We start from the raw sequence: 23,506 nt of genomic DNA, 5'->3' as shown, positions 1-23,506 counted from the left end.
AGGCTGCAGCAAGAGGACCACAATGCCAGGCCAGCCAGGGTTACAGGAAGACTTTGGCTCAAAGACCTTTGCTCAGAAGAGCAAAATAAAATAAGATAAAAATGACTTTGTGACATGGCAAGCTTCTTGAAGGGACTTGGGCAGTTGCCAAGTGCGAGCCTGTGTTTGCTCCTTGGTACTCAGGATCCTAAGGGGTCCCAAGGCCACCTGCTTTGGTCAGATCACCTGGACCTTTCTCTTTTTCTTTCTTTGAGACAGAGTCTCACTGTGTAGTCCCAACTGGCCTCAAACTCTCAGAGATCCGCCTGCCTTTGCCTTGGGGTGCTGGGATTAAAGGCATGTGCCACCATGCCTGGCTTAGAACACCTGCATTTTTAAAAGACGAAACCAAGGCCCACAGGGAGCCAGTGACATCCCCAGGTCATACAGCCCAGCTGTGGTGGTTTGAATAGGTCAGGCCCCCATAGACCCATGTGTTTGGATGCTTGGCCCATAGGGAGTAGCACTGTTAGGAGGTGTGGCCTTGTTGGAGGAAGTGTGTCTCTGTGGGAGCAGGCTTTGAGGTCTCATATATATATGCTCAAGTTAGGCTAATGTAGGCCACAGTCCCCTCCTGCTGCCTTCGGATCAAGCTCCTTCTCCAGCACCGTGTCTGCATGCACACTGCCGTGTCACCATGATGCTATTGGTCTGAACCTCTGAACCTGCAAGCCAGCCCCAATTAAATGTTGTCCTTTAAAAGAGTTGCCATGGTCATGGTGTCTCTTCCCAGCCATGAAACCCTAAGACAGCAGTGATGACAGGGCCAGGGTGAGGTGGCTGAGGGCCAGATGTGGCAAAGGAGAAAGGGTGCGTTCTTCTCAGGCCATTACCAAGCTCTGGGTGGCAAAACCTGTTCTTCCTTCATTTGACTTGACCTCAAGCCTCCCGCTTCCTTTCCTGTGTCCCTCCTTGCCTCCCAGTCTCCTAGCCTCCCTTGCAGCCTCCCAGCCTCCCAGCCTCCCAGCCTCCCAGCCTCCCAGGCTCCCTTGCAGCCTCCCAGCCTCCCAGCTTCCCAGCTTCCCAACCTCCCAGCCTCCCAGCCTCCCAGCCTCCCAGCCTCCCAGCCTCCCAGCCTCCCAGCCTCCCAGCCTCCCAGCCTCCCTTGCAGCCTCCCAGCCTCCCAGCCTCCCAGCCTCCCAGGCTCCTGCCTCCCAGCCTCCCAGCCTCCCAGCCTCCCAGCCTCCCAGCCTCCCAGCCTTCCAGCCTCACAGCCTCACAGCCTCCCAGGCTCCCTTGCAGCCTCCCAGCCTCACAGCCTCACAGCCTCCCAGCCTCCCAGCCTCCCAGCCTCCTGCCTCCCAGCCTCCCAGCCTCCCAGCCTCCCAGCCTCCTGCCTCCCAGTCTCCCAGCCTCCCAGCCTCCCAGCCTCCCAGCCTCCCAGCCTCCCAGCCTCCCAGCCTCCCTTCCTGCCTCTCCTCAGTTCCTTTGGCTCCTTTCTAGCTTTTCTTTCTCCCTGCCTTCTCTGCCTGCCTCCTGGCCCTTAATCCTGATTCAAGGCTGAGCCACCATCATCTCAATCTCATTCCTTAGCCACAGAAAACACAGAGCCATTCTGCGTCTGAGATGTTGACACACCCAGCCTACCCTACAGTAGGTACCACACGCACCTTGGATGAGAACATTGAAGTCCTGGTCATCCTCGCCGGCCATATTGGTGGCCACACACAGGTATCGGCCAGAGTCAGACACCTGTGTGGGTTGGATCTGGAGCAGCCGCCCCTCCCCCAGGACACTGAGCCGCTGGCTGGGGGTCACAGGCTGGGGTACAATAGAGAGGGACCAAGATAAAAAAATCAAAATTGTTTGTTTATTTGTTTTGAGACAGGGTCTCAGGTAGCCTAGGCTGACCTCAAACTCACTATGTAGCCAAGGATGACCTTGAACCCTTGACTCTCCTGTCTCAGCTATCTAAATGCAGGGATTACAGGCATGTGCCACTGGACACCCTATTCTATATTTTAATAAATAAAAACCAGACCATAATGTAAAGTGATAGGATTGTCCGTGACTCTGTCATACCAAGCCTGTATGTCCTCAAAGGCAGAAAGAAAGCAAAGGAGTGGACAGAAGGACTCAGTGGGTGGAAAGTGTTTGTTTTGTTATAATTAAAAACTGGAGGGTGAGCAGGGCCTGCTCTGGGGCTAGGTACTTTCAAGGCTTCTTTCTGGAAAGATCCAGGCAGAGCTAATGAGACTCAAATGTGAGCGTCTAAGGTTGTCTGGGGTCCGGCACGCACCCTTCCGTCCTTGTACCAGCTGATGGAGGGTGGGGGCACGGCCCAGCATTCACACTCCAGGGTCAGAGAGCTGTTGACTTTGGTCTTCACTTCCTTCACGCTGACCTCCCCCAAAGGGTCATCTTTGGAGATGGAGGGGGGAACTGAAAAGCCACAGGTTGTATGAGGAGTGAGCCTGGGGAGAGTCCTGAGACCCTGATCCACTGGCCCTGGAGAGCTCCCTAAGGAAAGGGCTGGTAAATAGAAATCTAAAAAGGAACCCGACTGTCCCTACTTAGGGTCAGAGAGGGCTAAGAGATGGGTTATAAAGCAGGGGGTTTCTGTGGTGGCTTCTGAAGGGCCTTTTGAGGGCCTAGGGGTCAAACTGAGGGACCCCAGGTTGTACCTCCACACCAGTAGGAAGCCAGGACTCAGGGAGGTATGACAACATGTCCGAAGTCTTAACACTATCCCTTTGTTTCCCACCAAGGCAAGGATGGGAAATGGCAGATTTCCTCTCCACAGCTGCCTCTCAGGGAAGACAACCACAGGAAGGAATCCTGGGATCTCAAGTGTGGTGGCACTCTTCTGTCTAGCCAATGTCCCCGGGGGTGGGAGGCTTACTGAGCACTTCCACATGGTAGTTCTTTGTGGCCTCCCCCAGCTCGTTGGTGACTATACAGGTGTACTGGCCGGCATCTTCCTTCTGGGCATTCAGGATCTGTAGTCCATGGGTACCTGCTTGGGGAGCCATGGCCAGAGTTACCCCAAATAGGGCTTCACCCAAACATGAGCTCAGATCGACCCAGCTCAGGGACGATTCCCCTGTCTTTTCAAAGCCCCCCCCCCCCCAAGGGCATCACCTGGGAGGAGCTGGATGTTCTTCGAGGCCTCGAAGGGCAACCCATCCTTCATCCAGGTGATATTGGGGAATGGAAAAGCCAGTGCCTCACAGATCAAGGAAATAGGATTGTTGATGGTCACAGTCACTTCCTCATTGGCATTCTTCTCAGGCAGTCCCAGGATGGTGGGAAGCACTGTAAGAGGGAGGCAGGAAGGCCTTGGCTGACAGGGTCCAGTCCAGGGACCCTGATGACCAGGACAGCTAGGACCCTAGGCTTCTCCTTGGTGCTGTATTGAGTGAGGAGAGTGAGAAATGAAAGCTCAGGGCGGCCAAGCCCTCCTCCTCCACGCAGCCACACTACAGGACAAGATGAGTGACCAGTGTCCCTCAACATTGATTCAACATGTGTCCTTGCTATTTATTCAACCAAAATCTTCTTGGTTCTGATGATGAGGATGGGGACTTTTGGTCTAACTGCTTCTTGGATGCTAAACTTTCTTTTCCTGCTCCCACAGGGGCAATGTTACAGTTTGGGCATGAACTGTCACAAGAAAAGATTGTGTGCAAAACGCCTGGTCTCTAGCAGGGGTTGCTATGGAGATCTGGCTGTCACTCTGCTTATTTTTGCTGTCACTCTTGGAGTGGCAAAAGGAAAAACAGTGATTGATTGTGGAAACTTGGAGTTCCCTCCTGCAGCATCCGGTGACCAGGGGAGGCCCAGCACTCACCCAGGACGCTGAGCTCAGTATGTTTGGTCTTCTCCCCCATGGCGTTGCTAGCGATACATGAGTAGTGGCCAGCACTGGACAGATTGGTCTGGGGGATCCACAGGAAGACCCCATCTGGGGACATCTCGTAAGGGTCTCCAACAGCCAGGGACTGGCCATCTTTGAACCATGTGACCTTGGGCAGTGGGTGGCCTATTCAAAGAAGAGACAGTGAGATCCTTCAGCAGGCTCTGACCAGGTGGGCTCAGGGGTCAGAGGAGACTCCCAATCAGCTCAGATGTGGAGTTTGCATCCTCGTTTAAGGATGTACAGCAGGAAAAGCCTAGGCCTTTCTTTGGGAAGTCAACTGCCTTACTGGGGACTGGGCAGAGATGCCTTGGCATCCATGCCCACCCATCATCCATCCATCCATCCAACCATCCATCCATCCACTCATCTACCCATCTATCCATCCACTCATATACACATCCATTTGTGGCAAGATCCATTTGTCCATCTATTCGTCCTTTCATCTATTTACCCTTCGACCTATCTATCTGTCTTCCTACCTTACTGCATGCTCATGAATGGATCTTTCTATCCATCTGTCCATCTATCTTTCTATCCAGTTAAGACACACTTATTAATCCATATTAATCCATTCTTCTATCTACTTCATCCATCCATCCGTCCATCTGTCCATCCACCCATCCACCATCCACCCATCTATCCATCCACACATCCACCCACCCATCATCCATCCATCCACTCATCCATCAACCCATTCATCCATCCATCCACCCACCCACCCACCCACCCATCCACCACCCACCCACCCATCCATCTTCCATTCATCTACCCACCCATTCATCCATCTATCCACACATCCATCCATCCATCCATCCATCCATCCATCCATCCATCCATCATCCATCCACCCATCTACCCACCAATCCATCCATCTATCCACCCATCCATTCACCCATATACCCATCCATCCATCCATTCATCTACCCACTCATCCATCCATTCACTTACCATCCATCCATTCACTCATCCATCCATCGTCTTTAGTCAAACACCTAATAGACTAGAGTCTATCTATTCTCCCACCCAGTCATTCACTGTCTCTTTCTTTATCTACACAAATTTCCATCCACCCTTCAACCCTCAAGCATCAGAGGGAGCGTAGTGTTCCAGGCAGTGGGGGAGCCATGGACTCAAGGATCTCAGACATCACAGATTATTATGGTCTTGTGTGTGGTCAGTGTGGTGGGGGCAAGGAGGTCCTAGTGCAATGGAGACCTGGGAAGGTTCTGGCAGGTGACTGTAGTCAGCAAAGAGCAGAGCAAACAATACGTGCACACAAATGAGGCCTGGCACAGAGCGTGAAAATGTAGATCCTTGGTGGGTAGCCCCAGGATTGGGGACGGGCTAAGGCAGGCTCACTGTGCTACACAGCCCTCACCTGTGGCGTTGCACACCAGCTGGGCAGTCTGTCCCTCAGGCACCTTGATCACTTCCTCCAAGTCTTCATTTTCAATGCTGGGAGGAACTAGGAGAAGGGAGACAGTTGCCAACCGGGTGGCCCACCCAGGCTACCCATCTGCAGAGTGGGAAGCTAAGTTTCCTGTGCCTCAGTTTCTCCAATCCCCTCACTCCTACCCAGAAGTCAGTGTAGTGTATTGCTGCTGGGAGACTGAACAGAGAAGTGGGTGTTTCCCTCACTTTGGGTTGATTCTTAGCATTTCTGGAAATTTTGAAGACAGTTTCAGAACATAGGGTGTGTATGTATGTGTGTGTGATATGTGAATGTGTATGTGTATGAAGTGTGTGGTGTGTGTGTGTGTATGTGTATGTGAATGGTTTGTGGTATATATGTGTGTTTGGTATGTATGCATGTGTGTGACTGGTTTGAGGTGTATATATTTATATATGTGTGTGGTATGTGTCTATCTATGAGTGGTTTGTGGTATATGTATATGCATGTATGTATAGTACATGTGTATATGTGGTAGATGGTGTGTATATGTGTATAAGATATGTGCGTGTAGTGTGTGCATATGGTATGTATTGTGTATATGTATGTGTGCTTTATGGCATATGTATATGCATGCGTGTATGGTATATGTGTATATGGTGTGTATATGTGTATATGGTATGTATATGTGTGTATGCCATGTATGGTGTATGTGTGTGTGTTTATGGTATATATTGTATATATGATGCATATGGTGTATGTGTATTTATTGTGTGAATGTGTGGTGCATTCACATGTATATGGGTATGCATGTGTGTGTAGAGGCCAGAGGTAAGCTTTAACTTTCATTCCCCAGGGACCATCCACTTAAAAATAAAAACAAAATGAAAGAATCCCCAAGATCTGTGGCCCAGAATTTGCCGACAGGCTAGGCTAGCTGGCTGGGAATTCAGGGCTCTCCAGCCTATTTGCAGTCCCTAAGTGTTGGGATTCTCTGAGCGGCACCATACCCAGCTTGTTTTCCTTGTACTTGGGATCTGGGATCAAACACAGGACCTCACACTGCACAACAAGCACTTTATTGACTGATTCACCTCCCCAGGCCCCAGAACAAAGATGAAGCAAGGGAATCCGAGCCCTTCCCAACCTCTGCCTGCCCTAGAAGCACCCCAGTGGGAGGAGAAGGCTCCCAGTGCTCCCAAGAACATAGAGATGCATCCTACCCAGGACGTCTACACTGAAGTTCCTCCTCGCCTCCCCAGCCTCATTGCTGGCCAGGCATGAATAGAGGCCTCTGTCCTGCTCCTGTGCCTGGGTCATCTTCAGCATCCAGCCACCTGGGGAGGGAAGGGAAGGTGAGGGTTCAGCAGCCCCTCTCCACTCGTGATGTCAGACATTAATATGAAAGTATCTGCCCTCAGTGTTCCAGTCTTCAAGTAGGGAACAGGAGGCCTGAGACTGAACAAAAATGACAGAGCACAGTGTCCTCCGGCAAGAAGGAACTCACATGCTGGTTCTGTGTGGCTCTGGGCTAGAGCTGAGAGACAACAGAGAGCTACATAGCCCTGGCATATTTCAGATGCTCATTTTGTCTCAAAAGACCCAGAAAAGAAAAGCCTTCTCTTCCAGGGACCTTTGAAGTAGAGCTACTTCCTTACAGAGAAACCACAGATCTTGTAAGACCACTGGGGCAGATAACACACACACATATCACTGTGATTCCTACACTCGTGGCAGACATTACTAATTGATTTCCAATCTCCTTTCTGCAGAGCCTAGTCCCCAGCTGTGTTCCTGTCTATACAATGGATCAGGCACCTTCTACAAAGTGGGAAATGTGTTTTGTAATCCCACAACTAATGGGTCACTGAGGCCTGACAGCTCAGGGTCAGAGGTCATAGGCATCTAACAGGCTGATCCTGAAACACACCTGGCTCAGTGCCTTACCTGCCAAGAGGTAGGTGCCTTCTCCGGGGCTGATTGGCTGTCCTTCCCGAAACCACTGGACTGTCGGAGGCGGGACCCCTGCGGCTTCACAGAGCAGTGTCAAGGATCCGTGTAAGGTAGCAGTGACATTGGTCAGTGAGTCCGAGTCTCCAGTAAAATGAGGAGGTGCTAGACCCAGGAAGAACCACAGTCAGAATGTAGACAGCAGCTCGGCACTCCTCAAGCTCTGTCGTTATGGATTAGAATTCAATTACATTAGCATTCCAGAGCTAGAGCCAATAGTTCTCACTATAGGGCAGGAGCCAAGCAGGGCGGCATGCCGACAAAAGCAAGCCCACATCCGCCCCTGGATGAAGTAGCAGTGCTGTCTGTTTGCAATGGTCTCCTACCTTCTACCAGTGGGATGGCAAGGCACAGAAAGCTTAAAACCCCAGGCAAGTGGGGCCTGATGGGAGGAGCCTTCCTAACCCACCGTGCTCCCACCCCCTCCCCAGCCTTCTCCAGAACTATATCCTGCCTCCCCCTGAAATAGACCCAGGTACACAGTAGGGGAGATAACAGCTCCAGCACACCCCAGAAGCCATCCAACTCTTTCTAGTCTTTCAGCCCCAAGGCCACCTCCCCCAGGCAGGCATCTAGATTCTTCTACAATGTGTATGGTTTCCCTGGATTTCCTACCCAGTATCCCCCAAGAACATCGCGCCAGCCACATAGACTGTGGATTGACAGAAACAGGATGGGGGAAAGACAACGTGAGAGGGAAGGTAGGAGCTGGGTGTTTTGAGAACAGCCATATTGAGGGCCTTGTTGGCCAGAGCTGCCTGCACCAGGCTGTGTCTGGGCCTGGCCTGGCTTTAGTCTCTCTGTCCTCCCCACAGGCCACTGGTCCTCACCCAGCACGGACAGTGCAAACCTCCTCTCAGCACGCCCAGCTATATTCTCAGCCACACAGCTGTAGCTGCCGGCGTGGGAGGCCTGAGCCCGTTCCACGAGTAGGCTGTGGTTCTGATTCTGAAGCCGCAAGCCAGGTTCCATCTGGACAGGCTGACCATCCCTCTCCCAGGTCACCACCGGCAGGGGCTTCCCTGTGGCATTACAGTCCAGGGTGGTGTTTCCATCCTGGATCACGGAGACTGTCGTGAGGGGCTCCCAAAGGCCAGTGACCTGAGGAGGAACTGAGGTGAAGAGGAAGCCCATCAGTGAAAGTAGTTAGGGCCATCTGGTATCAGGCATGGCGGGTGCTAAGGCCTCAGTAGACACATGTTCCTCCTTCTGCTACACGCTGTGTGACCTTGCCTGTCACTTCACCTGTCTGAGCCTTTCCATCGCTGTGGCAGAGTGACAGTTGCATCCCTGGGCAACCTCTCAGATACACTGGGGATCTGAGCGGGCCGCTCCTTGAGGCATAGGCCCAGCCATTCTTGTCTGTGTAGTTTCAGTCTCACGAGCTGGAGTTTCTCTAGGTTGCCCATGCTTGCTTTGAACATGAATTCCTTCTGCTTAGCCTCCCCAGCAGGGACTACCGTGACCAGTACTTTTGTGGGACTTCTTTTCTAGCACGTCTCTTGTGTCATGTAGCTCAGGCTAGCCTTGAATTCACTGTGTGACTGAGGATGGCCTTGAACTCCTGATCTCTTGACTCAGTTCCCAAGGATTGGGATTATACACTAGGCAATCACTCTATCAACTCAGCAGTGGCCTCCTTCCGAGAGCATGTTTTTTACAAGGCCAGAATGTGTGTGTGTGTGTGTGTGTGTGTGTGTGTGTGTGTGTTGCTCGTAGCATGTTTGCTTATGTGTATTCACATGTGTGTGTAGATATACAAGCACGTGGAAGCTTGAGGTCTGCATACAGAATCACCCTCAGTTGTTATTCCTCTTTATTCGCTGAAGCAGGGCCTCTCAATCAAACCCAGAGCTCACCGATTTAGCTGGTCTCACAAGCCAGCTTGCTCTGGGCCCCTGTCTCTGCCTTCCAATGCGAAGACCCAAGTAGACTGCCATGCCCACCTGTCATTTACACAGACTCAGGGAGTTCAAACTTTCTCTAGCAGGATTCATGTCATGCATGGGCTCTACAGGAGCGTTGTGTGGTTTCATTTCCAAACATTTCAGGGCATGCTTTCTCCTAAGCCACACAAGGCCTGCATCCCCTCCCATATGCACAACTGGGGAGTTCAGAGTCTAGGTTTGAAGGGCAGGCACGTGCCCAGCCTTGCTGTTCCCCCGCCCCACGTGGTCTAGTTTCACCCACTCACCCACCAACCCCAGCCCTGGCAGGGCTCACCCAGGACCTCCAGCTGCTGCTCCTGGCTGCTGCTCCCAGCTGCATTGCTGCACTCACAGGTGTATGTCCCCTCCTGCACCGACTGGGCCTGTCCCAGGTACAGCAGCCTCCCGACCGCCAACACCTGTTTCAGGCTATCCCCCTCCCCAGGCAGGGGCTGACCTGGGGCAGTGAGAAAAGGGTCCTAGTCCAGGGACTTGTCCTTTCACAAGGAACAGTGGTCTTCCCGACCACTAGCTCCTCCCCCAGGTGCTCCCATATGTGACACCTCCTCCAGGAAGCCCTCTCAGAGTCCTGGCAACCCTCTGAGCTCCCATAGTCACAACTTTGGAGATTGAGCACACCCTGCCCCATCTGACCGGAGCTAAGACCAAACTTGGGCTCAGTCCCCATTGCTCTGGGGACCATTTCTTCACCATGTCCTTTCTGGCTGACTCTGCTACAGTCCTACTGACCCCTCTGCTGTCCTCCAAATTGTGCTTGCCTTGTTCCTGCCCCAGGGCCTTTGTGCCTACCACGACCTCTGCTTGGGTCAAACGTCCCAGCCACAGAACTTAAAATTCCAAATCCTGGCCACATGTGCCTTTTCCTGCTCCCTAAGGCCCAGACTCATCTTCTAACTTTCTGTTTGTCATCTGCCCAGCCAGGGCTTGGGAAGTGGCATCCTGGCAGGAATTATAGGGATTTGGGGACTGAAGACCAGCCTACTGTCACAGGCTAGAAAAGGCCTGCAGGTGGAAGCAGAGCAGAGAGACTGGGAAAGCAGCACTCTGTAGCTGGCTGGCTGGGGACTCAAGGGCTGAAAATCCACCCATTCATTGACGCACTCAGGTGCTGGGTGAGGGGGTGCTGGGTGAGGGGGTGCTGGGTGAGGGGGTGCTGGGTGAGGGGGTGCTGGGTGAGGGGGTGCTGGGTGAGGGGGTGCTGGATGAGAGGGTGCTGGGTGAGGGGTGCTGGATGAGGGGGTGCTGGGTGAGGGGTGCTGGGTGAGGGGTGCTGGGTGAGGGGTGCTGGGTGAGGGGGTGCTGGGTGAGGGGTGCTGGGTGAGGGGGTGCTGGGTGAGGGGTGCTGGGTGAGGGGGTGCTGGGTGAGGGGTGCTGGGTGAGGGGTGCTGGGTGAGGGGTGCTGGGTGAGGGGGTGCTGGGTGAGGGGGTGCTGGATGAGGGGGTGCTGGGTGAGGGGGTGCCGGGTGAGGGGGTACTGGGTGGGGGTAGCCATCGTACCATCTTTCCTCCATGAGATCTTGGGGAAGGGAATGCCCTGACAGTTGCACGACAGTCTGGCAGTCTGTCCCTCCGTCACAGTGAGAGTGTAGGGCTCCTTTGAGGGAAATGCTGGAGGGACTGGTTCAGAGCAGACAGGAGTTGGGGGGTGCTCTGGGGTGTGGGGTAGGGGTGGGGGTAGGGAGGGTTGTATCCTGGGACTCAGATAGGTCTCCTGGGACTCAGATAGGTCTCCCTTTTCCCAGGGATCTGGAGACCCTCACCCCAGACATGCAAGTTGAAGTGCTTCTCAGAGCGGCCTGCCTGGTTAATAGCTTCACAGGTGTAGTGACCTGCATCCCACACCGCCACTCGGTCCACCTGGCCAGAAGCAAAGACAGCCGGTTAGTGATTCAAGCAAAGGCAATGTCACCCCTAGACAGACCTCATCATGCCATGTGACATCAATGAGCCCTGATCTCCCTGGAATGTGATGCATCTCCCTGCTCAGGGCACCAAGAGGTTTCTAGAAATCATGGTCTCTCCACTGTGCCTTTCTGGCTTCTTCACATCAGATGCATAGTTCCAATTTGCTAAGAGGCTGGGCACACGGTGATCCTGCCCTGCTCATTCAGCCTGCACAGCGGCTCACCTCCAGCACGGCCTTGTCTGCAGAGAAGTGGATGCCAGGGTGAGGCTCCAGGGGTCTCCCGTCCTTCTGCCATCTCAGCACGGGTGGTGGCATGGCATGGCTCTGGCACTCCAGTGCCACTGTCTCATTTACCACAACGGACATGTTCAGCTCTTCTCCGAGGATGCTGGGGGGTACTGTGGGTACAGACAGGGAAGGAACCCCAAAAGTAAGTAATAGGACACCAAGAGAGGTCACAGCTGAGTTGGCCCAGCCAATTCCTACAGCCAGGCGCAAGCACCAAGGGAAGAGAGTTACATGGGCCTAACCTGGCCACCTCAGTCCTGCTTTGCAGGCTTGGTGACAACAAGGTTACCTGCTGAGCTCTGTCCCTGTCAATCTGGGAGCCAGAAAACACTGGGCTTCCCTCCTGACTGTGCATACTGCCCCAAACCTGTGGCTTCATGCTTCTTCTCTAACCACAGAGCTCCTGGCCATGCGTGGCCACCTGCCTGCCACCTGACCATTCACGGGGTTCTCATGCCAGGACAGGTCTCCAGTGTCTACCGGCAACCACAAGGTCAGGTGGTAACTCCTGTCTCTCCCTAGCTGACCCTGGGCACATGGCTGCCCCAGTTCAGCTTCTTGGAATGGCTGGCCTATAGCAATGCCTGTCCCTTACCTCCCCCCACCCCCATCCCAGGCTAGAGACTCACTGTGGACTTGCAGGACAACATCCCGGCGATCCTCACCCACGGCACTCACTGCTACACAGGAGTAGCTGCCCGCATCAGAGGCGCGGGCACTGGCCACGGTGAGCACCTGTCCTCCAGGGAAGACCTGTACCCCCAGAGGCAAGTCTACATTAAACACAGCTCTTACTACAGGGATGGTAATCCCTGCCTTCACAAGCCAGCCCTCGTGCCACACCTACCTAGGGGTCCCCCCAAGGCAGGAGAGTCACAAGGTGTACCCCTGATCCCTGCTGGCTGGTGGCAGTTTCATCTGTTTCTAGAAGAGTTACCTGGAGCCATTCTGCCCACTATAGTGACCATTAGCCACGCGAAGCCAGGAGAACTCCAGAGGTTATTAAATTGAGTGGGCCACGTATATAAAACACTTAACCAGAGTAGGTGTGAAAAGAAGCACACAGAATGTCTTATGAGTGACTTTTTAATATTGGTCACATGACAAAAGGAACATTTTTTTGATGTCGAACTTGATAACATTAAAATTGCTTTGCTTCTGCTATACATGGAATGGCACACCTTTAATGCCAGCACTCGGGAAGCAGAGACCAGTAGATCTCTATGAGTTCAAGTCAGCCTGGTCTACTTACTACATAGTGAGTTCCAGGACAGCCAGGATTACATAGGAGACCATGTCTCAGAAACAAACTGGTTTGCTTTTTTTATTTTTTTATTTTTTTTATCTTTTTGAGAGAAGGTCACATGTAGTGGAGCTGATCTGGAACTTGCCACGTAGCTGGGAATAACCTTGGGCCTCCTGCTCTGCCTCCTGAGTACTGGGCCTCAGGTGTGCTGGCATGCCTGATTCATGCAGTACTAGGGATGGAAGCTGGGGACAGAAGCCAGGGCTTCATGCATGCTGGGCAAGGGCCCTATCAACTGCTACATCACTAGCCCCTTTCATTACTTCTTGTTGTGGGAGGGTTGAGACAGGTCTCACTATGTAGACCACACTGGCCTAGAATTCACTACATTGATCAGCCTGGACTTGAAATCATGGCGATCCTCCTGCCTCAGTTTCCTGAGTGCTGGGGATTTGGGTGTGCACTGTCATAGATAGCTCCTTTCCCCTCATTTCAATGTGGTGACAAAACGCTCTAGGCTACATATTTGGCTGGCATTGGTGGCATGTACCATATCTCAGTGGGTAGGGATTCTCTGCCTCTCCCTTACCCTAGACTCCTGGAGCCTAACCTCGGCTACCAGTCCCTACGGGAGACACCGGGAGGTCACTCAGAGACCACTCAATGCTACTGACCTTGAGGCCAGGGGTTCCTTCAGGGGACACAGGGTTTCCATCTTTCAGCCATATCAGCGTGGGGCTGGGGATGCCGGTGGCATTACAGGTCAGGCGGAAGGGTGTGCCAAGCAGTACTGGGCCTGGCAGGCTGGGTGGCAGGGTGATTCGGGGTGGCACTGCAAAAAAAGGTGGCAGGGAAACAGGGAACAGAGTTGAGCCCCACTGCACGTGACATGGTCTAGTGTACCCTCAGAAGCACAAGTCAAGAACAAAAGCATGGGCGTGGCATAGCAACCCAGGCATCCATGCATTGTGTCAACACACCAGAGGCTTCTACTAATGAGAGACTGAGGCTGAGAGAGGAGGGTCACCTGGCCGAGGCGGCAGACACCACATTTGAGCTCAGGTCTTGGGAATTTATAATGGGGACACTATAGGAACCAAGAACCGAGAGTTGTCCTGACTCAGGTCTCAGATGCAACACTGCCATCCTGGGAAAACCACAGCCAAAGCATCTCCCTATAGCCAGGAGGAGAACCAAAGCTATCCTCTCTCACAGCCCATGAGACCCGAGCTGACAGCTCCATATGGCTACCAGTATCATCCAGGGCTCCCTTAGTTTGTATGCTCTAGGCATGCCCAGTGTTGGGCAATGTTGGCCTCCATCCATGCCGTGAGTATTACCATCCTTGCCAGACAGAGTAGCTATGACTTCCTGTTTGAGATCCTCACAAGATTGAGCCTGCTGGGGTTCCGTCATTGAAGGAGAAGGTGGGGAGGGCTGCTCCCTCTTCTCCAGCTGCACATGAATCAGGAAGTGCTAGAGGATGCTAGAGGTGCTGTCGGAGGTGGGAGGTTGATAGAAGGGGACGCTAGCCGTGTAGCCTTTGAGATACTGAGATGGGGCTTTTTGGCAATGTTCTTGTTTGGGGTTTATCAATATTCCTATAAGAAAACCATCACCCATACTCCTGTAAGGAAGCCCAATAAACCCATTTGTACCCCAAGCTGGAACTGGATGGAATCATGCCTTTGGTCTGCCACTGGGGCCCTAGATGGGATGTGTTAACATCTGTTCACACGGCGTCAGGGAAAGTCGCCCAACACCCAGTCTCTGTTCAGTTTCTCCTGTTTCTTATGTCTCTGTAGCTTAGATAGGGGATAGACTGAAGATGAGATGGATGGGCATAGGACTGGATGGATGAATGTGGATCAGTAGTGGATGGGCAGATATTTGTGTGCACGGATGGAAGGCTGGATGGCTGGGTAAATGGGCAGACAGAAGTTTAGAATACATGGATGGTTGGATCAATGGATAGGCAATAATTGTTTTATAGGAATGAGTGAAAGGCTGGCTTGCTAGCGGTGAGTGGGTGTGTAGATGGATGAATGGATGGATGAGTGGATGAATAGTTGGGTGAATGGTGGTTCAGTGGGTGGATGGATGATTTGGTGGGCAGATTGATGGGTGGGTGCGGGTAGGGAGACAGTAAATAGATGAACAGATGGAAAAGTAGATGGTAGATAGATAGATATAGGGTGAACGGATGGATACATAGGTGGGTGATGGGTGAATGTAAAGATAGGTATATGATAGCAGAAGGACAGATGGACGGATGTATAGATGGGGAATGGACAGATGAACGAATGGGTAGATAACTGAAATAAACAAGTGGACAAGAGACAGAAGGCCAGACAGATGGGAAGAAAACAAGCATTTGGAAAGGTCCTATAGTCTTAGCCACTCACCATTGACCCGGAGGCCATACTTCAGCCCTGTGCTGCCTGCCACATTGGTCGCCACACAGCGGTAGCTCCCTGCGTCAGAAAGCTGGGCTCGCTCAATATGAAGAACTCTTCCATCGGCTGACTCTGTCACCCGCTTCTGGATGGAGATGGGCTGGCGACCCTTGAACCAGGAGATGTCTGGGAGAGAAAAGACGTGTGCGAGTACCCTATCAGCTATTGACTGTTGGCTGTAGGGGCATGCTGAGAACCTTGCAGAGCGAGCATGGGCTTCTTCCGATGATAGAGACAACCAGCGTTCTTAGAAGAGGAAGAGAGGACAGAACAGCAGCACCGCAGGAGATAAGACCAGGGGCTAAGAGGAAGCTCCAGGATGGGGCTAGTCAGCCAGGGCCAGCTAGTCAAAGCCAGCCAAGCCTCTTTCCCCCACAGCCAACCTCGCCCAGGAGTGTGGAGAGGAAGACACCCTGGACAGCAGCCTCAGAGGCAAGGATAGTGCTTAGGCTTCCTGCCTCCAGCCAGGGCCCATCATCCCTCCCCAGGGCTCAACAGGAGGTAAATGCTTCCTGGGCTCACCCACTCAAGGCAAGTTGCTGTCTTTGCTCATGAGAGGACAGAAAATGGGCCTTCCCCCCTGGATCATGGGTAAGTCCCACCCTAGCCCAGATGTGGGCGATTGTATGATTCATCTAAGTGTTCTGGGCTTTTCCTTCAGCTGGTCTGGAGAAGCCAAGATGGCGGGGATTCTAGACCTCAACTGTAGTCTGGACCAGCCCCAGGGATGCTAGAACCTCTAAACTATGAAGGCTTTTCCTGGCCTGCATACAGAATTCTGGGTGTTTGCAGCCTCTTTCCACGGGGAATTGGGATTGGCTAGAGGGGACTTCCGGCCAAGGGGATGGGGCTTACCTGGAGGGGGCACACCTGAAGCTAGACACTCCAAGGTCACCGAGGCATTCTCCAGAACCGCCTTGTTGACTGGGCCTGGCTCAATGTTGGGGGGAACTAGGGGGTTACAAAGAGAAACCCCTCTTGGTGGATGTGGGCTCTGGGCGGCTATAGTCCCAGACACCCTTCTGTCTTTTTTGGCTTCTCCTAAAGGGTTCTGGTGACAAGGCTTGCATACTTGGAGCAGGGAGATTGCCCTTAGAAAAGCCCCAAATCAGAGCAGGGCCTATGAGATCTTCCCTGAGGTCACACAGGATTCCCAGCCTCCAACCCCAAGTCTCAGGGAAGATCAAAGCTGGCACGGTAGGAGCTGGAATCCCCAGTAGCCTTGAAATAACCAGGCTGGGTTTGTCTACACTGTCAGGGACACATGTGAGCCCCAAAACATGAATCCAGCCAGCAAGGAAGCCATTAACATGGTGACCACTGAAAACCTTTGCAAAGGTCTGGACTTTGTGACTTCCTCTCATCCCCAGACCCTTCGCTGCCAGATCTTCTGCTGGGATCTGGGGTGCTCCATCTAATGTTTCATGTCAGCACTGTACACCATTTATAAGGTTAAGTGCATAGTTGCCAATCTAAAACTTCCACTCTTCGGTCCCAAGGACGCTTGAGGTGTCACCAGTCACCCCAGGCTTTGGACCCCCTTGAGCTGTGGTCCTCACCCAGAACCTTTAGTGTTACATCCTTCTTGCTTTCCCCTGCCAGGTTGGTGGCCGAACACGTGTAGACACCTTCATCTCTCAGGTCTGCCTTCTCGATCTGGGAGAGAAGGGTCTGGGGATAAGGGGAAGCCACAAAGTCCAGGACCAGGCCACAGTTGGAGAGAGGACAGAATATGGGGATGGCCCCCACAGGCAGGTGCAAGCATGCAAATGAGCTATCTTCTCCATGATATCATCTCTGACTCTTTCCTCTGGTGGCTGAGCTTCCATGGCCTGGACCAGGCTAAGGGACCCCTCCATTCCCCAGGCATAGTAGCCAAGTACCTATTCAAAGTGCACATGCTGAGAGAGCTCTGTTGTCCCACCTTTGTAAAGACTCTGCTCAGGGTCTCCAGGACCTCTACAGCCAGTCCTGGTTCCCTAACTGTACCTGAAGGTTGCCCCCTGTGGTTGCCACGGCCACGCCATCTTTCCACCAGCGAAGGCTCGGGGTAGGCACTCCAGTACCTACACACTGGAGGGTTACAGGCTGCAGGAAAGGGGCTGTGAGGTTCTCCCCACCGATGATGTGCACTGATGGAAGCTCTGTGCAAGAGAGATGAAGAGAGCCTGAGTTGGGCTCTGGGGGCCTGTGCTAGGTGTCCAGTAATTCCCTAAATGGCTGGAAGTGAAGGAGTGGCTTTGAAGCCTGGCCAAAGAATGGATCTAGAACCCTTGCTCCTCGAACACCTAGAAAATGGAAGGAGATCCAGACTGAGAGACAACAGAACAGTGCTTTCCCTTTGAAAGTTCTCCCAATCCACACAGCCACAGATCCAATGATCCACCTACATATCCACCCACACATTCATCCATCCATCTATCCATGTATCTATCCATCCATCCACTCATCTATCCATCTACCCACATATTCATCCATACATCCATCCATCTGTGCATCCATTTACCCATTCACCATTCATCTGAATATCATTCATCCACCCATCCATCCATCCATCCATCCACTCATCCATTTATCCACCCATCCATCCACTTACCTATTTACCTTCATCTATCTATTTCTATCTATCTATCTATCTATCTATCTATCTATCTATCTATCTATCTACCTATCTACACATCCATTGATCTATCCATCTAATTATACATCCATCCATACACTCATCTATTCATCTATTCATCCATCTACCTACTCACCCACTCATCCACCTTCTCCATGCATAAACTATCCATCCATCCATCCATCCATCCATCCATCCATCCATCCATCCATATCTATCTTGGTACCCACCTAACTGCCCTATCCATACACCCAATCAACTATCCACCCATTAACCTGTCCATATGTGTCCATAAGAGTGTTAAGTGTGTATTCTATGACCAGAACTATTGCAGGACCCAGCTAAAATAAAGGAGACCACCATGCTGCCCTTTGGAGGCCACAAAGCTGGCATAGAGAAGAGGATAGTTACACAAGCCACTCCAGAGAAGTGGGGTGGTAGGAACTGAGAGACGGATGACACACATGGTGGAATCAAGAAGCCTTCCTGGAAGATAGGGCAGACCTAGAATCAAGGAGGAGCTAGGCAAACCCAGAGGTTGGCCAGTGTATGCTTATTAACTAAGGATTTGAATGATGTTAGTGAGACAGAGTGGAAATGGGAGGTTGAGAAGTCCCCAGGCAGCTGGACAGGATGAATGGGAAGTACGTTGAGCAGTGGTGACGAGCCTCTCCCACCCACGTCTTTGGAAGTCCAGGCTAGACGTCTATGCAGAAGAGACATGTCCCATGTCATTCCCAGGTCTGCTATGGCCTCCAGCTCCACTAGTCCCATCATTTCAGATTGTCCCACTGTCAAAGAGCCATAGATACCTGCTTACCATGCACAGAGACCTCCACCTCGGCCCCAGCTGTTCCTGCCTCATTGGTGGCCTGGCAGGCAAAGAGGCCCGAGTGGTTCAGCTCCACATGGCTGATGTGCAGTACGGTCCCCTGTGAGGCCAGCTGCACCCCAGCTAGCTCGTCGGCTGGACGACCATTCTGTAACCATCTGAGGTGGATGGAGAGGATGGAGAGGAGGTTAGGTCACCTTGAAGCCTCTCTTCCATGGCTTAACGACCATGCTCACACTCCTAGGAGCAGGGATGGCTCACCCTTCCTTCACCCCAACCCACATTCAGCCTGTCCCCTCCTTAGTCAGTTCCCTACATACTGGATGGTGGGCACCGGGGAGCCTGATGCCTGGCAGGGAAGATCCAGAGACTGTCCCACGGTGGCAGTCACCTGGGCCATGCCTTCAGCCACCAGCAGCTGTGGGGGCACTGTGGGCAGGACATGCTGCTGGCTGGAGCTCATCCGAGCCCTGAGTGATGCCAGAGCCCCAGTCTCACCACAGCCTGAGTCTCCCCTCAAATGCACCCCAGGAGGCCTTCCAGGGCCACTAAAGGATGTAAGAGGGGCCTCTATGGCCTCCCTCCCCAGAGACCATTTATTTCATGTCTGTCCTCAGAAAGACTCGGAGCCTGGAGTCTCGTCTGCCTTGTAGTCTTTTCTCTGTCTTATGTCGCAGGGGCCACATATGGTCTAATGTCAGCCAAGCAAGACTCATACCCACTCCCAGCTTTGGGTCTGGGAAATGCTGGACAGGAAGCAGAGCATCATCTTTCTTGGATGAGTTGGTCCAGGGCCATGGGTGGGAATGAGGGTCAGAACCCCAGAACTCAACCTCGCCTCTTCCACCACGTGTTCCCAACCCAGGCCTCACCATTCATCTGCGGGATTCAGGAAAAGGGAACACGCGGCTTCCCTGCCACCCTCCACCTCTTCTGAGGCTCAGCATGGAGTGGGCATGGGGGAAGACCCACCCACAGCTGGCTCACCCTGCATCTCCACCGAGTACTGCAGTACAGCCTCTCCAGCGGGGCTGCTGGCCACGCAGCTGTAGAGGCCACCAGATGCCTCTCCTGGGTTCTCCAGCTGCAGGGCACCTCCCGCCTCCAGCCATGTCCCATTGCCGCCCACCACTGGCAGCCCTTCACGCTGCCAGGAGAGGGTAGGGGTTGGATGGCCTCTGGCCACACACTCCAGTGCCACGGGTCTTCCAGCCACAGCCTGCACCAGGTATGGCCCTCCATCAGCTCCCTCAATGGTAGGTGGAACTAAGGAAGAGGCAGGGCTGTCTCAGGGACCAAGAGTTGAAGCTCCACTCCCTACCCTCATTCTATTAGCTAGACCTTGCTCAGACACGGTCTCTCTTTTCCAGCAAGCCTTCTCAGACAGGAAGAGCCTCATCTTCCCAGCCCCTGCTTATATCTCTTCTGTGCTCACTCAGAAAGCTTGTCACCAGGAGGATTCCAGCCTGTCTATTGAACAAACTAGTGGATCTCCAGGACTCTAGACTAGGCTGCCACCCCTGGAAGTCTCCTTACCCTTAAAGTGGGGCAGTAGATCTGAACCAAGACAGTATGATCTTGGGGGAAATCCTGATATTTGAAGTGTCCTCAGAGCTCACTGCATCCTGGTGTGTGTGTGCGTGTGCGTGTGCGTGTGCGCTGCATCCTGGTGTGTGTGTGCGTGTGTGCATGTGCGTGTGCGTGTGCGTGTGCGTGTGTGTGATGTCCCTCAGGCCCTGAGCTGTGGAGCTGATAGAATCACTACTGGCGGAGCCTGTGCAGTCATGAACTTAGACTCCAGATGCTTCAAACCTTATTAGGGCCCTGAGGCTCTTGGAGAAGAAGGTACTGGACATGCACCTTTCATTCTACTCCAGAGGAATGACAGAGCCTCCAGAGGGTGACAGTGCCTCATGGGAGTCCCTGGTGGTAGGTGCTGTGTGGGACCCACCCTTTCCACAGCTCAACACTTCCAGACTCCAGCACCCAATCTCTTTGCTGGCTCCTCGCCAGAGGTCAAATGACTCCTATTGACTCTCAGGCTGTCCCCCAACTCCCCAGAGCACCCTGCTCTGCCTGACCCAGGCCTACCATCATCTTTTCTCAAGAGTGCTCCCGTTTTTTCTGAGTCCACCCTTCAGGGTTGCCAATTCACAGATGTCTCTCCCTTGAAGGGAGGAACAGAGCCCGTGTGTCCCTGAGGTATGAGATGGGCAAGCTTCTCCATCCCATGGGGACATAAGAGGCCAAACGTTTTCATTAGCATCAGACACAGGCTAAGGGGCTCACTCTAGGCCCTAAGCTACACAGAGTTAAATCGGGGATCTTTGCCACCTTGGGAAGTTTTGTGGGGAATCTCACAGTCCTCCAGGAGAAGTTAGACTCTGCATGGACTCCCACCTAGGCCCTGCCTCCAGCCTGTTTCCTCCTCTGCACAGGGAAGGTGCAGAGCTGAAATGGACCCTGTTCTTAAGTCACTCCACTGGACTTGGTCACCCCAAGTGGCCACCCATCACTGACCTTCAGAGACAGTCAGAGGTCACCTCACATTTTTCATACCAGCTGCCCACTGCTGCAACCCCCTGGCCACTCACCATAAACCTCCAGACTGGTGGATTTCTTGGTGATCCCTGCAGCGTTGCTGGCCTGGCAGGTGTAGAGGCCAGCATCAGAGTGCTGGGCCTTCCTCAGCTGTAGCTGCCGGCCACCCTTGCTGTAAACCACTTCTGAGCTGGGGGCCAGCAGGGTCCCATCCTTGTACCAGGTGATGTCAGGGGCTGGCATTCCTCGGGCCTCACATAGGAGCTGTGTGGTGTGGCCCTCCAGGACAGTCACCTCACCTGTCTCATTAGAGCCCCAGATGGTGGGAGGTGCTAGGGGGCAGAGAGGGACATGAGGGTGGTCACAGACAAACTGAGTCGGTGGCTGATGTCCCCTGAGCAGCATGCACACATATCAGGCTTCTACAACAGAGACTGGCAGGCATGAGGGCTAAGGGACATGCTAATGTGGGGAGCAAACCCGGTCACTATGGATACGGACGGTGCAGATGGGGAGATGGGCCACACACTTGAGCTCTGGAGCCCACAGGGCCTCTAACTCACTGTATAGCCTGGGGTAAGTCCTTTCCCCTCTCTGGGCCTCGGGGTCCCCATCTGTGGAAGAACTTGATCAGGGCTTCCCTAGGGGAGGGCACTCACAGCTGGTACCCAGGATGATGGCTAACGTACCTAGGTACAGTAAGACATCACTCTGCCTCCCAGAACCATGCTCTCTTAACTCTCTCGTCCCCGATGGCAATGAAGAAAGGCTCCCCGTGAGGCCACCAACCTGTCTGCCCCTTTGTACTCAACATTCACTTTAAAATGTATTTTGTTTATTTGGGTATGGGGATCTGGAGATGTAGTCTGTGAGGAGTGTGTGTGTGTGTGTGTGTGTTCAAATGGGTGTGAGCATGTACATGTGTGTTCAAATGGGCGTGAGCATGTACATGTGTGAGTTCTGGGGATTCAGACTCAAGTTCACAGGCTTGCAAAGCAAGTGATATAGCAACTGAGTCTTTCCCTAACTCTCAGCTCCCCTTGTAACCACAGAGCACAGATATAGGCCAAGTGACCACTGCTTAGCCTTAGAAGGCTTGCCTTCATCTCTTTGAATGTTTTTTGGTACTGTTCTATAGTACTTGGGGCTTCCTACATCCAGGTGCAGGGATTCCACTGTGGAGCCCTGCCCTGGCCCTGGGTGTATTAGTTTTTCCTGTCCTTCCGACGCTGGTTTCTCACTGACACTTGAAATACTAACTTGCCTTATTTGGTGTTCCCAGGTAAGTGTGAGTTCAACACACATCAGAAATAGTGAGTGTGTAAAGTTGGCAGTTTGGAGAGACAAGGGGCCATATGCCCTTGGCTCCTGGTATTGCCCCTCGGGCCCGGTTCCTGGCCTTCCTCTCCCTCCCAGGCAGCAGCAGGAGGCAGGGAAGGAAGCTCCTGGAACAGATAGGGCTGGAAGGGACTGGACTCACAGTGAATGCTGAGCCTGAAGTCCTTGGTCTGCTGGCCGGCTGGGCTGAAGGCCACACACTGATACTGTCCTTCGTCACCCAAGTGACTACTGATAATTCTGAGAACCTGGCCATCCTCCTGCAGCAGGATGTGAGGATCCCCTGGAAGGATGGGCCTAAAGAAAAGCCCTCGATCAGGCCAGGGTGCCAGCGGGGTTTCCTGGGAATCTCCCATGGGGAGAGACACCCATGCTGCCCTCCACGGAATGCTGGGTAGCACAAATCACACCCTCTGGGCGTTCTCAGGCTTCCCTGACCCCGTCCGTGCCCAGCCCCACCTCCACTGAGAGAGTCACTCACTGCCCATCCTTGGTCCACTCCACCTGGGGCGTGGGAACCCCTGAGGTCTGACACTCCAACTGCACATCAGCACCAGCCAGGCCCAGCACCTCCTGAGCGCCCCCAGCTCCCAGCAAGGAGGGAGGGACTGCGGGTGGGAAGGGAGGTAAAGGGGGGATGCCTCAGACCCCATACACCCTGCTGGCCACAGGATGGTCCCCTGGCCTGTACACCCTCCACCTGAGGAGCTCCCCAGACGTTGCTGGATGAACCTTTTCCCCAGACTTATCAGCAGCCGGCACTGTTCCTGGGTAGCACCACATGTGGTGGCTAATCTTGTCAACTGGGTAAGAGTTAGAATCACCATGGAAATAAATCTTCCATTGTGTCTGTGAGGAGTTTTCTAGATTGGGTTAACCAAAGTAGGAAGACACACTCTAAATATGTGTGGCACCATCCCTAGGCTAAGGCCCTGGGCTGCATAAAAAGCAGCAAGCGTCCATCTCTCTCTGCTTCCTGTGTGTGGATATGATGTACTAGCCACCTCAAGCTCCCATGGCTATGATATGCTA

The 23,506-nt window shown here is 53.2% G+C and overlaps 1 protein-coding gene across 5 annotated transcripts in view; it reads right to left on the bottom strand.

The window, feature by feature from the left end:
* The window catches only part of Hmcn2 (hemicentin 2), a 148,797-nt gene that overhangs the window by 56,745 nt on the left and 68,546 nt on the right, over window positions 1-23,506 (bottom strand). For 4 of the 5 annotated variants that reach the window (XM_076928470.1, XM_076928468.1, XM_076928467.1 and 1 more), the window contains exons 29-54: window positions 22,956-23,082; window positions 22,617-22,771; window positions 21,700-21,750; window positions 21,190-21,468; window positions 19,583-19,861; window positions 18,916-19,024; window positions 18,584-18,753; window positions 17,133-17,287; window positions 16,703-16,799; window positions 15,999-16,094; window positions 15,093-15,269; window positions 13,362-13,519; window positions 12,071-12,194; window positions 11,376-11,551; window positions 11,008-11,104; window positions 10,745-10,864; window positions 9,522-9,683; window positions 8,129-8,410; window positions 7,236-7,403; window positions 6,512-6,625; window positions 5,277-5,363; window positions 3,830-4,021; window positions 3,121-3,294; window positions 2,882-2,995; window positions 2,279-2,421; window positions 1,650-1,800 (exon numbers count right to left, since the gene is read on the bottom strand). In XM_076928470.1, the coding sequence (XP_076784585.1) occupies window positions 1,650-1,800; window positions 2,279-2,421; window positions 2,882-2,995; window positions 3,121-3,294; window positions 3,830-4,021; window positions 5,277-5,363; window positions 6,512-6,625; window positions 7,236-7,403; window positions 8,129-8,410; window positions 9,522-9,683; window positions 10,745-10,864; window positions 11,008-11,104; window positions 11,376-11,551; window positions 12,071-12,194; window positions 13,362-13,519; window positions 15,093-15,269; window positions 15,999-16,094; window positions 16,703-16,799; window positions 17,133-17,287; window positions 18,584-18,753; window positions 18,916-19,024; window positions 19,583-19,861; window positions 21,190-21,468; window positions 21,700-21,750; window positions 22,617-22,771; window positions 22,956-23,082 (3,957 nt within the window). The remainder of the gene's footprint in view (window positions 1-1,649; window positions 1,801-2,278; window positions 2,422-2,881; window positions 2,996-3,120; window positions 3,295-3,829; window positions 4,022-5,276; window positions 5,364-6,511; window positions 6,626-7,235; window positions 7,404-8,128; window positions 8,411-9,521; window positions 9,684-10,744; window positions 10,865-11,007; window positions 11,105-11,375; window positions 11,552-12,070; window positions 12,195-13,361; window positions 13,520-15,092; window positions 15,270-15,998; window positions 16,095-16,702; window positions 16,800-17,132; window positions 17,288-18,583; window positions 18,754-18,915; window positions 19,025-19,582; window positions 19,862-21,189; window positions 21,469-21,699; window positions 21,751-22,616; window positions 22,772-22,955; window positions 23,083-23,506) is intronic. The other variant, XM_034495438.2, reaches the window with a different exon arrangement.

This window comes from Arvicanthis niloticus, chromosome 2 (genome assembly GCF_011762505.2).
Source record: "Arvicanthis niloticus isolate mArvNil1 chromosome 2, mArvNil1.pat.X, whole genome shotgun sequence".
In the NCBI taxonomy this organism is placed as follows: Eukaryota; Metazoa; Chordata; class Mammalia; order Rodentia; family Muridae; genus Arvicanthis; species Arvicanthis niloticus.
The sequence above is the reverse complement of the archived record's forward strand: the minus strand, read 5'-3'. Positions and strand labels throughout refer to the sequence as shown.